Below are 26,290 nucleotides of genomic sequence, written 5' to 3'. Positions count from 1 at the left end.
TAATCCCAGGTAAAACACTAAAATTTATAGCTTTTAAAGCTTCTGATGGGACAGAACATTTAAAATGTATTCTATGTACTCTTACATCAAATGATTAGTACAGGCATTACCTACTAAAAATAAAGACTGTCAGTTTTCCTTTTATTCAGTTAACTGAGGGAATCTTTACTATAAAGTGAGTGATTAAAAGAAGGTTAGAAAAAGTTTGCCTATTTTCAGAAACTTCCTTATACAAATTTAGATTTACTGTGCATTTAACAAATCAAATTGACACTGAATGAAATACTTTTAACTCTTTTCAATACTCTATTTAAAAAGAAACAATCCAGGAAAAATAATTTTGTAGTTAAACAAAGTAACCTACTTGGTAGATTCAGTACTGTAATAATATATAAGAGACATCTTAAGTTAAATTTTACTAAAAGACTTGATTACCTAGGAATATTAATAAATAACATTACTGGACTGATGAATCTTTAATCTTTAAATTACTAAAATTTATAGCTTTTAAAGCTTGTGATGGAAAAGAATCTTTTAAAATACATTCTATGTATTCTTACATCAAATGATTAGAAAGAGTAAATCTCCATCTGGGTGCAAAAGCATCAACATAAAAAAATTTAACTTATATATACATACAGATATATATAGTCATCTGGAAAGCAGTCTTTATGTGATGAAGAGGGCAATGAATTTGATTTGTTTTCCTGTACATTCTGGATCACAGACACATGATCTACATAAAAGAAATACAACATGAGTGACAAGTACACCAAGTTAAAAGTCATTCATTATTCTATTTAAATAATATCTTTATTGGTTAAGAGATATATGTAACTCTTAAATCTGCAAACATATTAAGATTTCAAGACAACCAAAAAATAAGATGTAACTCTTTTCAAAAATATTAACAAGGTTGGATACTATAAAAACTCAGAAGATATTTCTACTCCAGAAATTTTGGTTTGGCCTGACATCAGAATTAGGTGAACATCAACTATTCCTACTTCCTCTTATATTTTATGAAAAAATAATGTAACACTTGAACACTATATAAAAAGTTACAAAATGGAAAGTTGATATATTTTTTGTTTTCTGATTGTTCTACTATAATCTGTTTTTGTTTCTCCATTTGTGACTTTTAATCGCTATCTTTCTGCACTTAACCATGTGCTTTAGTGAAGACCACCCTTATTAAAAGGAAAATAAAAGTTTAATAAAAGAATAGTTTAAGCTATAATTCAAGGCTACTCCTTGGCTAACTGGAAAACAAATATCCCTCTTTTAATTCTCAAGGTAAAGAAAGGTTTAAAATCTGACATTGATGAGAACTATAATAACTAATTCAAAATTAAATAAACTTTATAAATTACAAACTTAAGAATTTCTGCTTTTTCCCAGCTAATTTCTTGGCATGAGTCCTATAAATCCATATAACAACTACGAATAAAACATATAAACATAGTTAGAAGATTCACTGAAAAACAATCTTATAATTAATTATTGGGAGAAATATTAAGAGTTAATAATGATTAATAAATAATGTTAAATAAATTTCCTTCCAGAAAACAATATCTAAACCTTTGGGGACACAGCAAATATTTATGGACATAAACACAAGCAAGAAAAATAAAGGCAGTAGATGGGGAGTCTAGGCTGGATTTAGAATGGCTCACTTTGACCTCAATATCAAGTTCTTTTGTTTCTCCCAGTCCCAGTGTTCTTTTTAAGTAAATACTCATATAAAACTTTACTACTAGAAAGCTTTTAATGCTTGCATTTACCAACAGTGTCAGTTACACAGCTCCCTAATTATTTACAAACACTGTTGTAGCACTGAAAAACACACTTTTTTTTTTTTTTAAAAAAAAAAGATCTATTCACTTATACAAGAACCAGGGTATAGGCCAGATGTGTGGGAAGGTGAGAGGACTCACCAGAGAAAGAGGGGGGGGGAACAGAACAGGCAGACTGACGAAATACACTGCTAAGGGGAGCAGTGGGCAAGAGAAGAGAAGTCTGCTGCAGCATGTGGGACTCTCGCCGGCCGGCTGGGATTGAACTGGCGCTGCAGAGGCTGCGAACAGCCTCACAGTGCGGCGCTCAACCGCCCGCCTGTGCCACCAAGGAGGCCCAATTGGCGCGAGCCATGCTGCTCATGCCCTCTGACAAAGGTCCGTGCATGGGGCAGATGCCTGAAAAGTCAGGAATCTTGATAGCTGACTCCTACTAAATTCTTTTTTGTTTATGGCTAATTTTTCTGCATGTGGCAACTGTTAAGATATACATTTATAAATAAAACTGCAAATGCTGTATGACCAATTACTAAATATCTAATTTGACAACAATGGCACTGAGTGATACAAACAGTACATTTTTGAGTAGTTAATAATCCTCTGCCTGGAGGCAGTGATTCAGAATTTGGTCTTACAAAAATAAGGGATATGTCACATCTGAAAACTTCTGGGAACTAAAGGCTGTAAACATTCCCGGCCAAGTCTCTGATATAGATTTGTGGTCTTTTAAGGCAAAGGCCATATGAAGGAGGATAACTTTTTTGCTATTAAGCTAAAGATAGTAGTTAGTTGACAAAATAATTAGAAGAGTGACAATTAAAAATACTGTTTTAAGTAATTAATAGAGTTTCACTTGTTCTTTGTAGTTTGAGGTCAGAGAAATGTCAGTGCAGCTTATGCGGCACTGGGATTCTTTGGGTTTCTGATTTTTTAATGATTTACTATTTTCTATAAAATTAGAATTATGTGACAGATTAGTTATAGGAGTAAGAAGTTTTTTATTTTAGCGGCAATTATGTTTTTAATAAGATTAGGAAATTTTATAAAGTTTGATCAATTAGTAACTTAGTATTTATAAGGAAGTCAGCTTTTAGTCATATAAGTTTGGTTGTTTGCTGGTTTTAATATTAACAGAACAATTACTGGGTGGTGGAAAATAAATGATTGTTATGGGGACATTTTGTGTGGTAACTGCATTTATAGAACAATGTAAGAATGATTGTTATCACCACGGCAAGGGATGGAAGAACCCCAGGCTGGTTTCAATAATTATTATCACCTTTGCAAGAGGTCAAGAGACCCCAGGTTGACTTTGAAAAAATGCCACAATTGTTAGTTTTTCACTTGAAAGCACAACGCTTATGTACTGCCACTTGCTTGAAATACATAAATAAAGTACTGCTGAGACCCTCAGCAGGATGATACTTACACCCTGATCAAGTGTTAGTGTCTCCTCATTCCCTTTCCCGTCACCCCCTCAGATTCGTCCACGCTGTCTCGTCCTTGCAGGAACCCCTGACACGACAGTTTGCTGGAGCTGACTTCCAGCACCCAACATACACTTACATTTTGACAAACCATTACCTTTCAAATGATCTATATAAAAATATTTATCAACATTCAGTATTTCGATTTTTGAAATTAACTCATTTTCTTTCAATGGGAAATAAGATTGTTTCAGAAAGAACAAAAGCATTTAGAATTAGTTGCTCTTACCACTGCCTGCATTGAAAAGGCTCTTACACAAAATTGCTGTATGGCCCCAAATGCTATTAAAAGGTACTGAAAAAATACTTAAAAAAATACTCTTTTAAAGCCACACAATAGCTACTGAAGTTGAGGATACTTTTGAGCAACAAAAGATTTCTTTAAAATAAACTAATGATGCTAATCTGTATTTTCAGATATTAAAATTTTAAGGCTCCAAATAATGACTGTTAAAATTATTACAATTTGCTATAGTACTATCAGTTAAAACCTAGTAAATGTATTTCCCTAACACTTCAGCAAATTAGTGATAGACTAAGGTTTATGGGGTAGTGATTCTGATAGATTTTTAATTTCCTTTTTTCTAGTCCTGGTGTATCATCTCTGATCAGTTCCTTCCAAAATGTATCTGTTTATATAGTTGGAAGACTGATGATCTAATAAAAATGTGGAAATTAAATATTTCTACCAGAATTTTTTTCAGTCTTGTTCTTTATGAAAGCAGGTTTACAGTGGTTTTGAGTCTTAGAATTCTATTTGTCCTTTTTAGACGATTTTTCAAAAAAGAAAGATTTGCTCATTCCTTCCTGAGGAAGCTTTAGTAGGGTATGTATTACTTATCTCTGGACGGCTGGTATTTTTCAGTTGAGAAACATTGATATAACTTGCAAATATAGATCTTACATTTATCTTACTTTTAGTTAACCTGACATAATCAAGGCTGGCCTGCTAGGAATCAAGAAAATACCAGAGAATACTCTAGATTGGGATTAGAAATGTACATACCCTTTATCAATGTTGAATTGTTACTTATAGCGGCTTCATTCACTAGAATCATTGCTTGAATGTATTCTGTTAAGGAAAGGAATAAAGAATGAAAACAATCAATAGCAGCATCACCTTTATTCATGGTGTGCTAAAAAATTTACATACTTTATCTCATTTAATCTTTACAACACTTGGGGCCTCCCTGATGGTGCAAGGGGTTAAGCACAGCACTGTGAAGCAATCCACAGCCTCTGCAGTGTAAGTTCAATCCCCGGAAGGCCAGAGAGCAACCCACATGGTGCAGCAGACCTCTCCTGTCTCACCCGCTGTTCCCATCAGCAGTGTGTTTCAGTCAGTCTGCCTGTTCTGTTTCCCATTCTGTCTCTGGTGAATCCTCTCATCCCCCGCATCTCCGGCCTATATCCCAGACATAATACTCGCATACATAAATAAATCTTAATTTATTTATGTATGCATAAATAAATCTTAAAAAAAAAATCTTTACCACTCCTAGGAGTTTCATATGGTTATCTGCATTAGAGACAAAGAATTTGAGACTCAGAAGTCGAGCTATTTATTCCATGTCATTCAGTGAGGAGTGGAATGGAGTCAAATCTAGATATATATCTTACTCATGAAGGAATATTAAAATGAAAGCGAGTACTAAATTTTTGGACAAGTGCATCACAGACTAAGGTCAAAAGAACATTCAAAAAGTACTAAAAGCAGTGGGGGGGGGGGAATAAGTAATAGTCTGGCGGAAATTTTGCTTGAAAACCATGTCCTGATAGAATGAAGTTTTCCATACAAAAAAGTCTTATGTTTTACAACCAACCAGGCTTGCAAACAAATAGAAAAAATAAAAACTTAGATGGCTGAACTCATTGCTATAAAAAATGTAAGTTTTGCTTCCAGAAGAGTACTCAGGTCATTTCTGTTTAAAGCAGGCAACAGATAAGTTACATAGAAGAAAATAGCAGAGAATTAGTGCCTTTAGGCAGAGTCTACAGCGATACCAGTAAACCATAAAAAAAAAAAGTTGGTTGTGAAGAACTCAGCACACCATTATTCGAAACTTCTATTGCTGCCTCTAGTGGAAGCGAAAACAGTGGGATGATTATTCAGATCTAAATATCCACAAAAAGACAACTTTTTTATGATCTAGTTCTCAAATTTCTCACAAATATTGCACTGGCCACAGACATAAAAGCCCCCTAAATGTAAATAATGTATTCCTCTTGACATATACATGTTAGATTACCAGATACTCCCTTCAAATCAAGTGCTTTGTTACATTAATGTAATTTTTTTTTTGACTTTGACAATTTACATAAACTGTAATCTACCTCAGGAGGGCAGGCACAGAAACCCCAGGCAAGTCTTTACCTGCGACTCAGGAAAAAGATCTTTTATTCATTTTTCTCATCACCATGGTGATCACTGAGTTTCACACACTTTTGTATTAAAAAAAAAATTACTTGTCTCTAGATGATGTAGTAATAGGTAATTTTTGTTATATTTTTTTGTATGTACCCAATGTTGTACAATGAGTAGACAGGAGTTTGGTAATACTGCACCCACAAAGAAAGATACAAAGGGAAAAAAAAAAGATAACATGAGCAGGTAAGCCCAAGATAAAAAGAGGTCAATTCAGTAGCTATTATTCAAAGCAATCATCTTTACCCACTTTTGCAAAATATCCATGTGTAATATAAAGTTTTTATAGAAGCAGAGCGTTTAAAAAAAATGTACAACTGATGACAGATTCTTAGTTAACAAATTATTTGACTTTTAAAATAAAAAGAACTGGAGATAGAATTACACTGTTTTGACAGTGGATAATGTTTAGCCACTGAAAGATTTTATATCTTCATACCTTTATTTGTTGCAGATCCATCTTTGATCTTTTGTTTCAGTGATTGCAGCACATTTTGCACTTGTTCAAATGTGAAGTCTATTTTTCCATCATCTTCCAGCTCCATCCAAAAAGTTTTTGCATCACCTAAGATAAAAGTAAGTGAATAGCTTAAGAGCTAAATAAAAATAAACAGGAACATGTTATAGAAAATCTGTTCAGTTTCTAAATTAAATCTAGGCTTAATAGGTCTATTACTTTCTTTGGGGAAAAAAATATTTTTTCTCTGTTTCTTTGCAAAATATGGAAACAAAGACTATGATGTGTCACACTTATTTCTGATTATTTAAAAAATATGTTGAAAGCTTCAGCAAGACTGTCTCTTAACTGGCAAACAGAAAAATTGATTTCATTTTAAATGACAGTGGGTATATATGCAGACACATGCATTTAAAAAACCTCAGGGCTATACCTTCCATCAAGTATGAATGTGGACAGTTTCATAATGAAACAGCTGGTGAAAAAACTAAATGCCCAAGTAAGTGCTTTTTAAAAGAACATATTTTAGAAGCAAAATGTTTGCTTCATTGCATGAAGCAAAATGTTTACAGTTTTGGACCTCCCCTGGTGGTATGGTGGTGCAGTGGTTGAGCGCTGGGCTGCCAGGCTGCCCGCAGCCTCTGCAGCGCTGGTTCATTCCCCAGCTGCCAGCGAGGGTCCCACAAAAAAAAAAAAAAAAAAAAAAATTTACAGTTTTCACAAAGTTATATAGATGAACCAACATTTCAGATGTTCAACAAGCCCTTAATCATAAATTTCCTGGATAATCATTTCAGAGCTGAAAACACCAATGTGGAAAGGCAATTAAAACAAAGAGGCCAAAGTCAATTCTCACGCATCATGTTTAAATGTAAAAATAAATCTAAAATGTTAAACACAAATATTTACAAAATGTTAAAATGCAAAAAAAACATATCGTAAGCTAAAGAGGATAGAGGTTGAAATTTAGAAAGGTCACTTGAGAAACCACTGGATTAATGAGCAAAGTGCTTATAGTAAGTTTATTAAAAATACCTTTTTTCCTAATAAATTAAACCAAGAACTGGAGAGTTTGGCAATAGTGAGAATATTGAGGCTCACACCTCAGTCCCAACTCTCCCAGGCAAAGTTGCTTTAACCCAAAGGGGATTTCTGGCTAATTGCTGCTACCATAGCATTCTCAGCAGGGATATTGTTTCCTTGTTAACACTTTGACCTGATGTGTATCACACAAGACTAAGCCTACACTTAATTCCCCATACACAGCTCAGGTAAATTTTCAACATTTGAAACAAATGAAGTGTGAGAAGACTAAAAAGATACTTTAAAGGCAGGGAGGCCATGACATGGAGGGTTGTGTGTGCCATGGTACAGAATTTCATTTTTATATGGAAGGCTATAAGGAGCCACTCAAGAGGTTTAATCACCTTGTGATGTGATGAGATTTGCTTTTTAGGTCACTCAGGTAGCAGTGGGAACAGGGAGAACTCAGAAGTGATTTCGAAGCTTCTAACTCATGCAACAATGTGTACAGTAATTGGGACAAGTGAGAAATTTTAGGGACAAGTGAGAAATTTTAGGGCAAGTGAACTGGAAACACAGGTTCCAGAGTAAGACCAAGTGCAGACAGACACAAAGCAATTAGCAAAAAATTATGGTGTACAATTTAGGCAATACAGTGTCAGGCAAAAGGAATTAATCTTTGTGGAATTTTAGAGATCATTCAAGTAAGTGGAGGAATCAGGGCTTTCCCAGAATCTATAAAATCATTATGTTTTTCAGATAGATGAGCAAGAAAATCATTGCTTTCAAGAAAAATTATCTGTGAAAGCACCTAATTGTTACCGTGTTTCTTTTCATGGAGCCAATATTCCATACTAAGGATTTATTTTAATTTGAGGTAGAGATTTAGATGGGAAGGATTCTGAAAGGCATGTAGAAATAGCTATTATCAGCATTATAATCTTGTGGAATCATACACAATTCTCTTCCAGTATGAGAAAATCAGCAGTGATGCTGAAAGACAGTAAACAGGACTTAACTGATTTTGTTTTTCAGTGACTACCATTTACTTAATGACAAAACATGATATCACATTATTTAATAGCACATACTTAAAATGAATTATTTGAAAAGCAACAGGATAAATGTTAGTCTTAGAATGGATCAACAGTTAGGACACAGACAAATTAATAAAGTCAATCAGAAAATACTAAAACTATCTGCTGCACAATAAATATAACTAAAAAATTAATACTTATTTGTTGAGTATTAAATATCTTGTTCCTATGACCTTATCTTCTTCTTTATAATCTTTATTGTCTTGTACTATTAGGTTTAATTTTCATATCTAAATGGCTCTTGTTCCTTATGTTTTCCCTCTTAATCATTTTTCTGTCTTTTTGCTATGGAAACTATCCACAGTAATAGCGAGAAAGTGGTAATATAAATGATAAATGAGATTACTTAGTAGATTCAGTTAATAACTTTTTTGAACAGAGACTAAAATATAAGGGGAAATATTTGAGTGACTTTCATTTCAACTATATATAGTATAGATGGTTACTACAATATAAACAATTTTAGTCTCTTGCTCCTTTCTTTTGTATTGTATGTACACTCACGATTTACTATAAATAATCCTGTATATTTCATGAGCAGATCCTTACAAATTATACAGAAGAAGGTAACTGTAATGAAAATCAAATCAGTATGTACTAGTATTACTGCTATTTGCCTCCTAGAATGAAGAACACCATCTGCTAACTCGGCTGTCTGTCCAAACTTGCTTCTTTACTTAGATAGATATGGCAATTTATTGCCAAGAACATAATGATAAAACAAGAGGCATAACAGCTTGTAAAGACAAATTACATAGCTACATATCTTCCAATCTTATTTGAGATATAATCTTTGTAAACAGGTAATGCTCATGAATCACCATGACCTGAATTCATTTATGAGATGAATATCTATGGATTACTTACCAAATACACTGTTAGTGGTATACAAATATATCACCAGGAAATCCTAGCTAGAGCAATTAGGCAAGAAAAAAACATACAAGGAATCCAAATAGGGAAAGAAAAAGTAAAACTATGACTATTCATGGACAATATGATAAATATATAGAGAACCCTTAAAACTCATAGAAAAACTAACACAATAAACCAGTTTAGTAAAGTAGCAGGTTACAAAATCAACACACAAAAATCAGTAGCTTTCCTACATGCAAACAATATATCTGAAGAAGAAATCAAGAAAACCATCCCATTGACAACTGTACCAAAAAAAATTAAAATGCCTGGGAATAAACCTCACAAAGGAGGTGAAAGACCTACACAAAGAAAATTACAAACCACTGATAAAAGAAATATAAGATACAAAGAAATGGAAAGACATTCCCTGCTCATGGATTGGCAGAATTAACATTATCAAAATGGCCATTCTACCAAAAGCAATTTATAGATTCAATGCAATTCCAATAAAAATCTCAATGGCATTCTTCAAAGAAACAGAACATTTATGAAATTCATATGGAACCACAAAAAAACCTTGAATAGCCAAAGTGCTCCCAACTAGAAACAGGAAAAATGGGGCCTCTCTGGTAGCGCAAGGGGTTAAGATACAGCCTACCAGGTTATCCACAGCCACTACAGCATGAGTTCAATTCCAGGCCGGGGAGCTACCCACATGGTGCCGCAGACCTCTCTGACTTGCCTGCTGTGTTCCTCAGCAGTATATTTCAGTAGATCTGCCTATTCTGCTCCCCACTCTGTCTCTGGTGAATCCTCTCACGCCCCCATATCTCTGGCCTGTAACCCAATTCTTGTATGCATAAATAAATCTTTATAAAAACTAAAACAACAGGGGCCTCCCTGGTGGCGCAGTGGTTGAGCGCTGGGTTGCGAAGCTGCCCGCGGCCTCTGCGGCGCCGGTTCGATCCCCGGCTGCTCCCCGGCCACCGGAGGAGGGTCCCGCGTGGCGCGCAGACCTCTCCTGCCGCCCGCTGCTCCCCTCAGCGGTATGCTTCGGTCCTTCTGCCTGCTCTGCTCCCCGCTCTGGCTCTGGTGAATTCTCTCACCCTCCCGCGCTTCTGACTGTACCCAGTGCTTGTATAAATAAATAAATAAATCTTAAAAAAAAATAAATAAACCAAAAAAAAAAAAAAAAACTAAAACAACAAATGATGGTGAGGATGTGGAGAAAAAGGAACACTTTTACATTGCTGGTGGGAGTACAAACTGGTCCAATCACCATGGAAAGCCATGTGGAGGGCCTTAAGTTTCTAAAAGTGCTTCTACCATATGACCCAGCAATTCCACTCTTAGGAATTTACCCATAGGACATAAAAACGTTAATTCAAAGGATACATGCACTCCTATGTTCACTGCAGCACTATTTAAAATAGCACTATTTAAATATGGAAACAACCTAGATGCCCTAAAACACATGACTGGGTTAAGTTGTAATTTACATACATAATAGAATATTATATACACATAGAATACTACTCAACAATCAAAAAAGATAAACTTATGCCATTCACAGCAACCTGGATGGAGCTAGAAGGAATTATGCTCAGTGAAATAAGTCAGAAAGAAAAAGAAAAATATAGGATGGTTTCACTTATAGGAGGAACAGGGAAGCCATACAAAGGCTCAGGAAATAAAAAAGACAAAACTAGCAGTCGAACTATAAATTGGAGACATAATCAGGGAGGGTGAGGGAAAGGGATCAAAATGGGAGGGAGGAGCACAAGAATGTATGGTGATGGTTCACTGTGTCTTGGTGGGGGAATTTCATGGGGATAACACCTGAGAGGAGAAAACAAACACTGTACAAAAATGAACAATGATGTAAAAATATAAATAAAAACAACTCTCTCTCCCCTTCCTGGGGGAACATCAAATATTGGCTTAGAGAATCTCTATGACATCTTTGAGCCTGTTATCAGTAAAGCATGTTCTATGAACCTTTGGGAGAGGTCCACATCCTTTCAGAGGATATGTTAAATCAAACTATTTTAAGAACACAAAGACAGTGTGTTTTTTCCTGTATTATATTAATTGATAATATAACAGCATAGGTGAGTTAAAAAGCATAGGTGGTATCTTAGTATGAATCAAGGCAGTGGCACCAAACTACCAGTAAGTCATTATATTCTTCACCATCAATTTCACTTAAAAATGTCCTTGATAGGGGCCTCCCTTGTGGCCTCGGGGTTAAGTCTCAATGTTATCACTAGAGCCTGAGTTTGATCCCTGGCCAGGGAACTAGTCCACATATGGTGCAGCAGACCTCTCCTGTATTGTGCACTGCTCCCCTTAGCAATTTATTTCAATAAATCTGCCTGTTCTGCTCCCCATTCTGTCTCTGGTGAATCCTCTCACTCCCTACCCCCCGGTCTATACCTCAGTTCTTCTATACAAAAATAAAAATTTAAAAATTTAAAAAAAGTCCTTAATAAAGTAATATAAATGATTACCACAGTACAATGCATATCTGAAGGTAAAGTACTAATGAATTATAAGCTAAAGTAGCTACTTTTTTAAAATGGAAAAGTTTTTTAATTCAAAGATCCATTAACAAAAATTACAGGTTTAAGACTTGGGTGTTAGTCATATATTTTCTCAACCTATCAGTTGAGGGAAAAACCGATAGCATTTGTTGAGGAAATTCAAGTTACCCAGTAAAAACTGGAAATTTGAAAACCCTGCATCTGCCACTTTGGATGAGATTGGTAGCAATATCAACAAATGTGATTTTTAAATATTGTATGATAAAATGTGTCAACACTGAGAAAATCTGCACAATTCATTGAACTGGTATGCAGCAGGTGGCCAAAGCATGTTATTAAATCACCCATGCGCAAGCAAAAGAGACAATAACCAAAACAAAGAGAAACCCCACTGACTAGGTGAACATTTTTGCACACAACACTAATGATAAAGGACTGATCACAAAAATCTACAAAGAGCTGATGAGACTCAACAAAAACAAAGAAAATAATCCAGTCAAAAAATGGGCAGAAGAGCTAAAAAGAAACTTCTCTGAAGAAGAAATGCAAATGGCCAACAGGCATATGAAAAAATGTTCAACATCACTTGTAATCAGGGAAATGCAAATCAAAACTATAATGAGATACCATCTTACACCAGTGAGAATGGCACATATTAAAAAAACTAGCAACAACAAATGTTGGCGAGGTTGTGGAGAAAAAGGAACTCTCCTGCACTGTTGGTGGGAGCGCAAACTGGTCCAACTACTATGGAGAGCTGTGTGGAGATTTCTTGACCTACTAAACATAGAGCTTCCATATGATCCAGCAATTCCACTCATAGGTATTTACCCAAAGGACACAGAAACATCAATTCCAAAGAGCACCTGCACCCCTATGTTTATAGCAGCACTGTTTACAATAGCTAAGCTTTGGAAACAACCCAAATGCCCAAAAATAGATGACTGGATCAAGAAGATGTGGTACATATACACCATGGAATATTACTCAGCATTCAAAAAAGATAAACACACGCAATTTGCAGCAACATGGATGGTGCTGGAAGAGATCATGCTCAGTGAAATAAGCCAGAAAGAAAAAGAAAAATACCGGATGGTCTCACTCATAGCAGGAATCTAGAAAACTTAAATAAGAGACCAGGAAAATGAATAACTATAAGAAAGTAAAAATCAAAATCAACAAACAACTATGAACCAGAGACACTCTATGGGGGTTGGGGGGTAGGGAGGGGCGGGATTGGGGTCAAAACAAAGGGGTCACAATTGTATGGGGAATTAAAAAAAAAAATGAAAGTAATAGTAAAAAAAAAAAAAAAGTTAAGTTTTACCAAAGGTCTTTTAAAACTTCAAATCTAAAAAAAATAAAATAAAATAAATCACCCATGTGCAAAAGACCCAAAGGTCAAGACAGATCAGTGCATTTTAATGAAAGTGTGAAAAAGAAAAAAACTCACTGATGTTGAATTCAGAATCCACACTGTAATGAATCTTGAAGGAATGACTACTTGTTAAGTTCTGTAGTTATATCAAAGACAAATATCCACAATTATCTGAAAGGCTATTAAAATATTCTTCCCCGTTCTAACTTCTTGTTTGTGTGAAGCTTCATTTTCTTTATATAACCAAAGCAACATGACAATAGTGGAATGTGAAAGCAGATATGAGAATTTATCTAACCAACTGTTAGATTTGTAAAATGTAAAATGTTCTAATTTTTGTTTTAAAAAAAGCAATTTCTCACAAAAGAGTAACATGTTGAGTCTGATACTTTTTAAAAAAAATAAGCCAATTAACATTTTGAAATTGAGTTCTTAGTTTCAATTTCTAATACTGTAAACGTGAACAGAGAGTATCCATAAGAGCAAATTGTTAGATGCATTTAAGAGTAAAAAATAGATACTTTTAAGAGTGTAAATTAATTGAGACCAAACTAAAGTTTGATAAGTGACCTAGACAACAGTCCAGTGAAATCAGTACTACGATCTGTGTAACAATCCATATATTACAACAGTATTAAAGGGCGTTGATATTGTTCTGTATGATACTCATGCTGTACACCTGACATCATGCATTTGTCAAACCCACAGCACTTTAAAGCAAAGAGTGAACCTTAACGAACGGAAATTTTAAGATATCATTTAAGAGGTCAGGGATCCCAGGAAAGAATGTAAGCTATGACAAAGAATCTAATAGTATTACAAATGTACATAAAACCTCACTGAAGGGGTGAGTAGAAAAGGTGCTAACCTAAATAACTTTGGAAATAAGTGGAGTCTGTAAGACTAAAGGCAAAAGAACTGTGCATAAGCATTGTGATTTCCCACCTTATACTACTATACATATAATGGAATTGAGCAGTTAAATAATAACAGATGTGGGCAGTCACATTTCATAGTGTTGGAGTGGGAGCATAGAGATAAACTAGGAAAATAGGCCAGAATGACCCATGAATTTTAGAGTTGGAAACATCAGTATAAACTCACGCTTAGCTTAATATAGATGGTTACATAAAGAAATATTTATAGGCATGTGTATATAAAGGTTAGTATACACATATACATTTCCTAGCTATATTAGTTGAGAGGGCAACTGACATCCCAGTGACAATAAGCACACCTATTGCCCACATCTTGGTTTCTAATCCATTCTCCAATAAAAGGAATCAGGACCCATTCAAGGAAAGACTGATTTGGGGCCTCCCTGGTAGCACAAAAGGTTAAGCATAGCATTGTGAAGCTATCTGCAGCTTCTGCAGCACGAGTTCGATCACTGGTTGGCCAGGGAGCTACCCACATGGCGCAATAGACCTCTCCTGTCTTGCCCAGTGCTCCCCTCAACAGTGTATTTCAGTCAGTCTGACTGTTCTGTTCCCCACTCTGTCTCTGGTGAATCCTCTTACCCCCTGCACCTTCTGGGCGGTACCCCAGTTCTTGTATGCATAAATAAATAAATCTTTAAAAAAAAAATGAATGCTTCTAGGATTGAAACAGGACATATGTCAGATGAACCTGGAACATCTTCTAGTATCAGAAGAAGAGAAAGTTCTATAAAAATAAGATGAAAATCAGCCACACTGACGGGGGTACATCATGAGCCAACTCAAAGTGGTCCCAATGGCCAATCCTGGAACAATGTGAGTAACAAAATAAAAACAGTAGGGAATTATAACCCAAAGTATAAAATCAGTATCCATGAGTCCATAGTAATATAAATGATAAAATAAATAAGTGGGGGAAAGGAGACAAATCTCCCTTGCAGAAGAATTTCAAATAATAATGTAGATATTATGTTCTCAAAGAAGGGGATTCATAACTCCTGTGGGCTCTACACAGTGATTTTCTGTCATGGAGCATAGTAGAGAAAGGTTGGGGTTGAGGGGGAGTAATTTACAGCAGAGAAACTAGATTAACACTGTCAGCCCCCCATAATCAAGTTCAATATCAACAAATGAGAAATCATGTTGATAACACAGGCACTCTAGATATGATGTAATAAAAAAATGGCATTTTACCTCTATGGTCTTCCTCTCATATACCCATAACTCCAGTGTAATTATGTACAAAAAAAATCAGTCAATAATTCCAATAGAAGGGCATCCTACAGAAAACCACAAAGAACTACAATATCCAAAACAAGGGCAGTCTGAGAAACTGCCAAATCCAAGAGGACCCTAAGGAGACACAACAAATAAATGTAAAGTGGTATCCTGGATGGAATGCTAAAACACATAAAGACATGATGTGAAAACTAAGGAAATGTGAATAAACTATGGATTCTAGTTAAAATACAATTTGTAATAAATGCACCAGTCAAACATAAGATGTTAATCATAGGCAAAACTGAGTGTAGAGACTATGGGAAGTCTCTGTACCATTCTGTCAATTTTTCTGTAAAAGTTTTCTGAAAAATATATATTTTTGAAAAGTACATTTAAGTATCTCCTTAGAATTACAGATAAGAATTAATTATGAAGACAGTCAAAAAAAGAGAATAAACACAATTCCTTCTAATTCAGAAGTCACCTGCAATGTAAAACCTTGAAAATGCCACAATTTAGCTTCACTAAGTAATGTATAAACACACTTAAACATAAAGTTTGATAGCAGTTTTTAAACCTACCATTTTTTTCTCCCATCTTTTGGCGTTGTTTATAAACATCAAACTCTTCAGAATTAATTTTATCAAAGAGCTGAATCACTTTGATTGGAGAATATACCTGGAATCAATTGTAGTCCTCAGAGAAAATACACCATTTATAAAGCCAATATTCTTTGAAACTTGAATTTTTAAGTACAAGTTGTGGTTGAAGAAACTTTTAGAACTGACCACTAGTCCAAACTAATGATAAGTCCATCCATCTTCATCAGGTGAATATAGTTGTACCAGATCAATGACAATATCTTTAAAGATAAAAACCAACTCCATCTTTTGGTCCATGAATGCATGAAATATTCTGTAGGAGAACAATAAAAAATGGTGTGTATCTGTAAAGAATAAATTGTAAAAATGATATTGTTATAACAATAACTATCTTTTAAAATTGCAATATTATGAATAATAAATACATATTAACTGGAAAATGTGTAAAATATCAAAATTAGCAAAATTACGGAGAAATTAAGAATCCATATTTAATATATTTGTGAATTAAACTATCCCCCTTTTATAAAAACTTTAACTTTTAAATGAGGAGATGAAAATACTAACTCAATTTCAAAAGGTTGCTGTGAGGATAAGGATGAGTCACTTAGAATAGTGCCTGCTACATACAAAGAACTCAAAGTGGGAAAATATTACTCCTGCATTATAACAAAACAAAAATTGGATTTTAGTAAATATCACTTTTTATAATTTTTGAATGACAACATATCCTGAACTTCTCAGTATGTCATTAATATTTTTCTATAGTATGAATTTTAAGCCACAATATAATGTATTTTGGTCAATAACCTTTAAAGCACACTAAAGAATTTTAATAATTTTAATAAATTATAAATTAGTACTAAAAGAAACTTCCATATTGGACATTTAGATAGTTTCTATTTTCCAGTATTATAAATAATGCTAGAGCTCACTTTATAAAACATCTGATTATTTCCCTAAGATAAACACCAGAGGTAGTGGAACTAATAGGTCAAAATGAAATCAACAATTCAGTCTCCAATGTTAGTCAACATATGATAATTCTCCCATTCCCACACCAAACTCACAGAAATGCTTGAATTTTTTAAAAATTAAAAATACATAGTCATGCTAAAAAAAAGAAAGGGAATTCTCTATGGATCAAGTCTGTGAGACCTCTCTGGGGAAAGGGAACAGATGGGTAGCTGCAGTGATAATGTCAACCATCTTCACAACATGGCCAGAGGAAGAGCAAATCAAATCAGAAGATTTGAGTGCAGAGCTGAAAATGATCAAACATGAGGAAAACTATAATATGAGATTTAACAAGACCACCAAACTGATGGACTTATATTTTTAGAAAAGAATTGACATCATTCTGAAAATAATTTTAAAACAAATGTTATTATATTTAATATCCTAAGGGGACTGAAGGAAATCTCATCTATGAAATAACATACAATTTGTAAGAATAACCAATTAGATATCTTGGCTATAAAAATAGTGGTTGAGTAAACTCAATATATGACTGAATAATAGCATAGACTTGGAGGAAGAGCCAGTTAGTAAGATGGATGATTGCACTGATTCACTCAGAATGCAGAGTTCAGTGAAATAATCAGAGGAATAAAATAGAACAAAGAGGCGGCAATAATTTCCAAGAATTTCTCAGAACTGGAAAACACTGAAGTTCACTGAGTATCAAGCAAGATAAAATTCTTACTACACACCACCAAACTGTCAATAAGCTTCAGAAAATCAAGAATAAAGAAAAAAACCTAAGATGCTTCAAAAAAAAAATCTAGATTATCTCAAAGGAATGTATATCAGCCTGATATTCAGACTTACTCATTAGAAATGTCAGATTCAAAATGTTAAGGGAAAAAAAGGACACAGAAACATCAATTCCAAAGAACACCTGCACCCCTATGTTTATAGCAGCACTGTTTACAATAGCTAAGCTTTGGAAACAACCCAAATGCCCAAAAATAGATGACTGGATCAAGAAGATGTGGTACATATATACCATGGAATATTACTCAGCATTCAAAAAAGATAAACACATGCAATTTGCAGCAACATGGATGGCGCTGGAAGGGATCATGCTCAGCGAAATAAGCCAAAAAGAAAAAGAAAAATACCGGATGGTCTCACTCATAGCAGGAATCTAGAAAACTTAAATAAGGGACCAGGAAAATGAATAACTATAAGAAAGTGAAAATCAAAATCAACAAAAAACTATGAACCAGAGACACTTTTAGGGGGGCGGGGGTGGGAGGGGAGGGATTGGGGTCAGAATGGGGGGGCTGCAATTGTATGGGGAATATAACAATAAAATTTATTTAAAAAAAAAAATGTTAAGGGAAAATAAGTCTGAATCCAGGATACTATTTTAGCCAAACTATCTCTTGATAGTGAGGCTATAAGAAAAAGATGATACTTTACAAAGTATTCAAGAAGCTACTCAGCAACTCTCTGAAGAAACAGATGTATTTCATGAATAAAAACTAACCTAGAAGGAAGTACTAAGATACAAGAAGCAATAGCAAGCAAATGAGTAAAACACATTAATACCAGATACAGATTAAAAATAGGTTTTAATAACAAACTAAACACAAATGCTAGACGACATAACCATGGAAAATTATTTTTTTGGAGAGGGGTGGATAAAGTGACTGTTTCAAGACCAGAGAAAGTACGCTAAGTTCTTCTTTGTAGGGAGAATACTGACACTAATTAAATTTAAATTTTATTAGGAAAGTATAAATTTAAGAACTGTGTTGAAAATGCAAAGACAATCTATTAAAAAAAACAGGTAAGACAAAGAAAACTCGGGGCTAACCTCAATTAAAAAGAAAAATGGAAAAATAAGATATAAAGAGAAGTCACAAAAAAAGTTACTTATTAAAGACAGACCCCTCAGATTAGATTGCAAGCAAAATTAGCTATTTTAAAATATTTCAAAAAACCTAGATATTTAAAATAAGAGATTCATTTAAAAGACAAAATGTTATTAAAGTTTGAAGTGAAGGAATGTGAAAAGACCTAATAGCAAATGTAAGAAACAGAGCAAACAAAAATAGAATTCACCACAAATACCTAATTGAAATTGACTTAATACCAAACTGGCTCAAGAAGTTAATCCCAACTAAAGTTTAAAAAAGAAATTAAGGGCCGCCTCTGGTTGCCCAGCTGTTGAGCGCTGGGCTGTGAAGCTGCCTGCAGCCTCTGCAGCGCTGGTTCGATCCCCGGCCACAGGCGAGGGTCCCACATGGTGCAGCAAACCTCTCCTGCCAAGCCCGCTGAGCCCCTCAGCAGTGTATTTTGTCAATCTGTCTGGTCTGTTCCCTGCTCTGGCTCTGGTGAATTCTCTCACCCTCCCGCGATTCTGACTGAACCCAGTGCTTATATAAATAAATAAATAAATCTTAAAAAAAAAAAAAAAAGAAATTAAAACAGGTAATGATCTTACCAGAGCTGCATGTCACACATCCCCATGTCAAATTTCAGTATAACATATCTCTATAGTTTTAAAGATGAATTCTACCAACTTTCAAGGAATGAATTTCTACAATATTCAAATTTTTTCATAGAAGAAAAAATAAGGGAGGCTATTCAACTTTCTCTGAGATTAGTATAACCTTGACACCTAAGAAATTCAAGGCCAACGCATTTCTGGGTATGAAAGCCAAAAAAAGTAAAAATATGCTGACATAGAGTAAAAGTATATTACCAAATATGGTTTATTCCAGGAATACCAAAAAAATCTTAACATTGGAGAGTTTATCAGTGTAGATTCTACCTTAACAGATAAATGAAAGAAACTATCAAGTCAGATGCAGAAAAACAAAACGAAATTGTAGGGAAAGTCAACAACTACTGGGGAGGATGAAGAGAGGGACCTTTAGTAAACTAGGAAAAAGAACTTCTTAAATCCTGTAAAGACTATCTACTAAAACTAGCAGCACATACTCTGGTTTCTCTTCAGATCGCATAAATCTTTCGCCTTTTACTAAAACTAGCAGCACACATCATAATGATAAAACAATAGAAGCATTTTCACTGAAGTGAGGTACAGGATAATGATACTTGCCACCGTGACTGCTCAAGTCTTAGAGAAATACAGTGAAATAAAGAGAACAAAAGATTGTAAATGAGAAAAAAAATACCATAGTATAAATAAACAAAAATAAAACAAAGTCAAAAGCCAATCAAGAGTTAGGTAAGGTTTGTGACATATTTTAACAAAAGTAATAAAAAGATACTGACATTTTTCTGTATCAAGAACACAGAACTACTTAAAAATTATTAAGAAACAGATAAGTCAACAGAAAAATGGATAATTTTTAAAAGAAATTATATTTATTTACATATATCTCAGTTAGTCAACACTGTTGGACATTGAACATTCATAAACTACTTGTGGGACATGTATATTTGTAGAAGTATTTTAGAAGCAAATTTGGGAAGACCTGTTAAACTCGTAATTTAAAAACCATGCAATTCCACTTTTAGGTATATATCTTGAGAAATAGCACATATATACAGGATAATACATAAAAAGGATTTGCTTGCAGCACTGCATGTTAAGGTGAAAAACTGGAAACAACCTAATGTCCATTAAAAGGAGAAGGGCAAATAAAATGTGCTGTACAGCGCACATCAAACAGAATTTAGTAAAAGAACCAATGAAAGGGACAAAGATAGTTTACATTAACAGAACAATTCAATCATACACTGGAACATTAAACAGCAGGTCAAACAAATGAGGCAGAAGTCACACATAAACACTAAAAACATTATCAAGTGAACAGAGCCACAAAATTAAAGAGTATATTATTTCCATTTAAAAAAATTACAGGGCCTCCCCGGTGGCACAGCGGTTGAGCACTGGGTTGCGAAGCTGCCTGCGGCCTCTGCGGCGCCAGTTCGATCCCCAGCTGCTCCCCGGCCACTGGAGGAGGATCTCACATGGTGCGCAGACCTCTCCTGCCACCCGCTGCTCCCCTCAGCAGTGTACTTCAGTCCTTCTGCCTGCTCAGCTCCCCACTCTGGCTCTGGTGAATTCTCTCACCCTCCCACGCTTCTGACTGTACCCAGTGCATGTATAAACAAAACAAACAAACAAATAGAAAATAAATAAATAAATAAATAAATAAACATGCCTCTATAAAAAAAAACTAAAAAAAAAATAAAAAATAAAGATTTAAAAAAATAAATAAATAAAAAATAAAAAAATTACAAATGCCTGGCTGCATCTATATAGAATATGTAAGTATAAAAAAATGAAGGCCCTTGCCCCAAAATCTTTAGTGTGGGATAGGAACAAGTGAAGGGGGAATTCAGAGATTGTAGATTGTGCTTTATCTATAAGGCAAAGAAAGAATGCAAAAAGTGCACTTAATTTAAAAATTAAGTATATTATTTTCAAAGTGGGATTATCCATTTCAAAGCCTTCTGGCGCATACTGCCAAACTGCTTTGCATAAAGGCACTGTCAATTTACACCTCCACCTACAGCACATAAGTACACTCAGTAATACCTTCTTTAAAAAAAAAAATTACATCCTTGTTAATTTTTTGACAATATTAGATTTCTCCCCTCAGGTGTAATACCTTCTTTTAAAAGAAAGCCCTCACTAGTCTTGTTCACATCTACTGAAAATTTAAAAATAACTGACCTTACAAAAGTGAAGCCTGTTTACTGAAGAATATTTGCAAAACATTAAAGCATAAAGATGAACACTTAAGTCATTTATAGTATCATCATCTAGAGACAACCAGCGTTAATACTTTACTGTGTAACTGATTTATAAATTTTGTTCACGTTTTTCCTCTTCTTTCTCATTTTGGCAGAGTAGTCGGTTTTTGTTTCAACTCGTTTTCGTTTTTAAAAATAGGCTTTTGTGAAACTGCTTATTTTGTTTCTTGCTTTAATCATAGCAGTAACGAACATTTATTGAGTACAAACCATGTGTCAGGCACGCTGTTAAATACTGTTTATTAAACTGCACAGCAGCAATCAGGTGGGATAAACTGGCGTGCCTATTTTTATAAAGAAGCTAAAGCAAGTCACACTGTTAAGTGACAGAGACCAAAAAAAAAAAAAAAAAAAAGAAAGAATCAGGAAGCCTGGCTTCAGAGCCCACGGTTTTTTTTTTGGTTCCACTCTGCACCCTCAGTTATCTTTTTTCCTAGCCTCATCTATTAATACAATATTCATCGCCGGTTTTCACACACTTAAGAGAACAGTTAATTACATAGTGTTCTTTATCTTAATTGCTAATTGGGTTGTGGCTAATGAAAATCAGTAGCTCAGAGGATCTGATATCAGTTCCATAATATTGGAAACATGATTCTACTTATGTAGATAGGGCTTGTGCACTCTTACCTTTGAAATGGGTCAGTGGCTAAACCTTTTAGTTCTGCTTCTGGATTTTATACTGCAGTCCAGTTCCTGCATCCCCACTTAGCCTCGGGCTTCCCGCTGCTTAGGAAGTACCTCATTACGGTGTGCACCGGGAGACAGAGACTGAAAATGAGGGTGAAAACTCTGTGCGCCCGCGGTCCCCTCTCCAGCCCGGACTGCACGAGAGTGCGAGGGAGTGTGTAAAGGCTGGGATCCACCCGGTCTAGGGCTCCACCGTGTTCCTGGGTCCTCGGGGAGGAGCTGTCGGCGGCCACCCACGGCCGTGCCTCGGCTGCACTGCGTTTCCCAAGCCGCCCGCCAAACCTGAACGCGGCGCGCCTCCCGCTCCGCTGACAAGGCTGGACCCCCCCCGCGCGGGTCGGGTTTCTCTCCGACACCACGCCACAGAGGCCCTCCGGGCCCCGGAGTCTCCTGAACGGGAAGTAGCACTTGACCATTTACCAGACCTCACCTCAGCAACAACTGTCCCACCGCGCCTCGGGGAGAGAGCACCGCCCAATAGGTAACGCCGAGGCCTACCTAAGGCCAAACCCAAACAAGAGGACACCACAGGCCCCCACCACCTGGCCGAGAGCCCATTGGTCGCACATCCCACAGAGTCCACGCCTCAGAGGCTCCGCGCGCGTACCGCCCGCAACGCGGCGGCACCCGAGCGCGCCGCCTTGTGATTGGTTGTCAGCTCTCCCGTGTAGTCTCGCGCTCTCTGGCTGGGCCAATGGGGATGCCCCCAGTCGAGAGGTCGGCGTCGCTGGAGTGGTGGCGCAGCTGTTTCCTCCGGTAGGTGTCTCGCTGCCATGTTGTGTGTGGCTTCATGGCGGTAGAAAGATTACTTAGTGGTTGGTTGTAGGTGTGGAGGGGTCCTGAGGAAGCATTAGAGGAAAGGAGGGGCCTGAGGGAACCGACCCGGCGTCTTCTCACTTCCAATTTCCCTGGGAAGGGAAAGATTTCCTGGCCCCCGACTCAACCCCTGGCTAAGGAGCTTGGGAATGGCTGGTGGGGATCCCAGGCTTTGCTTTGTTCTTCATTGTGGGGGTTTGGCGGAGACTGGGATGTCTTAATCCTGAGTTCTTGGGCCCCGGGGAGCTATTCCAACAATGTTTGTCTCAGAAAGATTCTGATCTGGAGGTTGGCTAATGGACTGCCTGACTGAGAAAGGAACGTGCCAGGAAATGGAAGGGGAGAGAGGGAGAGTCCCCACCACTGTCCTCAGGTTCGAAAGAGACATCTTCTTCTCTGTCGTTTGCCGGGAGCGGAAATTTAGCGGCAGTTGAATTGTTTGCTCCTCTGGGTAGTTGCTCACTAAGGTCAGCTTTTGGTGGTAGCGGGCGTCACGCTCTGCTTTCGAGCAGTTTTAAATAATGCGCACCCCGCATTCCTGCATGGTTTTTAAAAGCTAGAAAGTGGTGATCTTTGCAGAAACAGTGAAAGTGGACGGAAAATTTTGTCAATTATTTATTTCCCTGGGTACGACCTGTTGAACATTTAGAAATCTGCAGGTGTGCCTTGATACTTGGTTACTTCGTCCTGGGAAAAGAGGAGGCTTTCGTAAGGGAAAGCATCTTAACTTATGTGCTCTTTGCGGGGCTGGAAGAAAGGAGACCAGAATTATCTCCTTTATCTCCTTTTCATTTTAAGTGTCCAAGTAGAACGTATGTGTTGTCTTTCATTTGAGGGGGAACCTAGCCGATAAAAGGCTGAAGTTTTGTGATTAACAATCGATTTTGACACGCATGAGAAGAAAGTAGAGATACTTATCCTTTGTTGTTTGAGTTTAGTTTTCGGTTATTCAGGGTTAGTCGATGACCCAGCCAAGTTAACAGTACCATATAGATATTTTTGTGGCAGGAATACCAAGGAATACAACAGTGAAATAATTGAATAATTAAGAATTAATTTAAAAGTTTTTCATCCAAGAGTCTTATAAAATCTAACTTGTAGGAGTTCAAGTATCAAATTAATAGTGAATTGATGGCTGTGGTACTTGCCTAGTATATATACTAGCTATCATAAAGTAGATCAGTGGCCAAGAAACACCAATGATTACATAGTAGTTGCTCAATAAATGTTGGCTAAAACTTTTGTAGAGGCTTCACATATAGTAGTGCCTGCCATGTATTCAACAGTATAGTTGTTCAGTGGGTAAAAGAATGCACTATTAGGAGGTAAAGATAGGCTTTTTTAAAAACCTAACTGAAAGTTTTTTAACCTGCTTTCTGGAAAACTTGATTTACAGTTTAGAGTAAATTTATTTCTTGCTTCCAGGTTATTTGTACAAATAAGGATCATTTCATTGTCTTCTTTGAGAAGTCTGTTTATGAGATGTTACCATACAGAAATTTAGATAATTAAGATGAGCCCTCAAGTAGTACTCTATTTGCCACTGTTCTCTTGAAAGCATGGCAATCTACCAAACAACATCAGTACCTTAGCTCTCTTCTGCTAGAGGAAACTTAGTTTCTTTTTAACATAACTTAGTGAAAAAATACTGTAACTTTAAATTTACTGTATTACATGAGTATATTTTATAAATTCTAAGAAGGTAATTCTTTTAAAAAAGATTATTTATGCATGCAGGAACTGGGGTGTAGGCCAAAGGTGTGGGAGGGGGATGTGAGAGGATTCACCAGAGAGAAAATGGGGAGCAGAAAAGGCAGATCTTCTGAAGTGAGGGGAGCAGTGGGCAAGACAGAAGAGTTCCGCAGCGCCACAGGGCAGGGTGGGGGCAGTGCAGCCAAGCCAGGGAGCGGGTGTAAGCTCCTGGCTGCTGCAGTGGCTGGTGATAGTTTGATAACGCTGTTATCTTTTAAAGTTAGGTATCCTCAGGTTTTTCTTTGAATTCTGTATATTTTACAACATATAAACTTAAGAAGATCCTTAGAAAATTTCATGTCATTTTTGTGTGAAAATGTTAAATAAGTAAAAATGATTTTTTACTTAGATTGGTATGAGATTGTCATTGAAATCTCATGCAAATTAAGATTTTTCTCATTATGAAGGGCTGCAAACTGATTATAAAAGAAAAAAATTACAACTTTAAATAAATGTGATGTTTTGTGACAATATAAATTAAGATCTAATTCATTAAAAATTCAAACACTTCTCAGAACTTGTTTGGTTCTTGTGTTTGTTATTTTGAAAACCTAGTTAATTTAGGTACTTTGCTATAAAAAAAGCCATTAAAACTATCATAGGTTCCTCACCACCTCCCCATCCTCCCAAATTGTATTTCTTTCCTCTTTTTATAAGTATTAGAAATACCTTACTTTTTGCTTTGTAATAACTTTGATTCTATAAATGTCAATTTGGGGGAACATTTTGAGATTAATTTGCAGAAATATTTCTGTATTCCTTATAAATTCAATGTATTTCACCATCATTCTTTAGTCTATATGTGCCATTTATGGGAATAACTTAAACACTGAATAAAGAAAATACACAACTGTATATAAAATCTAAATGACTACTGTAGTTTGTTGTTCAGTTATTCGGTGACATTGATTGAATGCCTGAATGATGAGGGTTTCCATTAACCACTAAAAATGCTAGTGAAATTTAAACATGTGGAACATAATACTGAAATATTATGTATTTGGCTTTTTTAAGATGGAGGAATCGAAATACATTTGCTGATTTATAAGCTCATTTGTTCCTGTTGTTTAAGCTATTGTTTCTTTGCAAGTGAGCCCTAATACTGTCAAGATCTGGTCTGTTGAACATTTGCTTTTTTTTCCAGTTTTTTGGGCAATGAGACTAATTAGTATGTAACTTTCCCTCTTTGATGTTTCCTATGTTCAACTATATAGTATATAGGCATCTTCTGAGTGCCATATAGGGAAACTGAAAAATTGTGACCTGTTTCATTTTTTTTAACTAAAAGTTTCTTTCTTTCCTATATATAAAAGTAAGAGCCGATCAGGTATCATTGCTACACATAGTTGTCAGGTGCCTAAGCTCCTTCTGTTAAACCTGTAGCTCTGCCCTTCGCATCATGCAGTTCCATTTAGTAGGCCAAAATAACAGACTTTAAAAAGTAGATTTTGGACTGTAATTTCTT

The 26,290-nt window shown here is 35.8% G+C and overlaps 1 protein-coding gene across 1 annotated transcript in view; it reads right to left on the bottom strand.

Annotated features, from left to right (window-relative positions):
* The window catches only part of SETDB2 (SET domain bifurcated histone lysine methyltransferase 2), a gene marked incomplete at its 3' end in the record, with an annotated part of 57,419 nt that extends 41,530 nt beyond the window's left edge, over positions 1-15,889 (bottom strand). Inside the window, exons 1-4 of the mRNA XM_084235716.1 lie at positions 15,805-15,889; positions 6,148-6,273; positions 4,290-4,355; positions 640-736 (exon numbers count right to left, since the gene is read on the bottom strand). Of these exons, the coding sequence (XP_084091842.1) occupies positions 640-736; positions 4,290-4,355; positions 6,148-6,273; positions 15,805-15,820 (305 nt within the window). The 5' untranslated portion in view covers positions 15,821-15,889. The remainder of the gene's footprint in view (positions 1-639; positions 737-4,289; positions 4,356-6,147; positions 6,274-15,804) is intronic.
* Positions 15,890-26,290: the final 10,401 nt, after the last annotated feature.

Source organism: Talpa europaea (assembly GCF_964194135.1).
Source record: "Talpa europaea genome assembly, chromosome: 6".
NCBI lineage: Eukaryota > Metazoa > Chordata > Mammalia > Eulipotyphla > Talpidae > Talpa > Talpa europaea.
The sequence above is the reverse complement of the archived record's forward strand: the minus strand, read 5'-3'. Positions and strand labels throughout refer to the sequence as shown.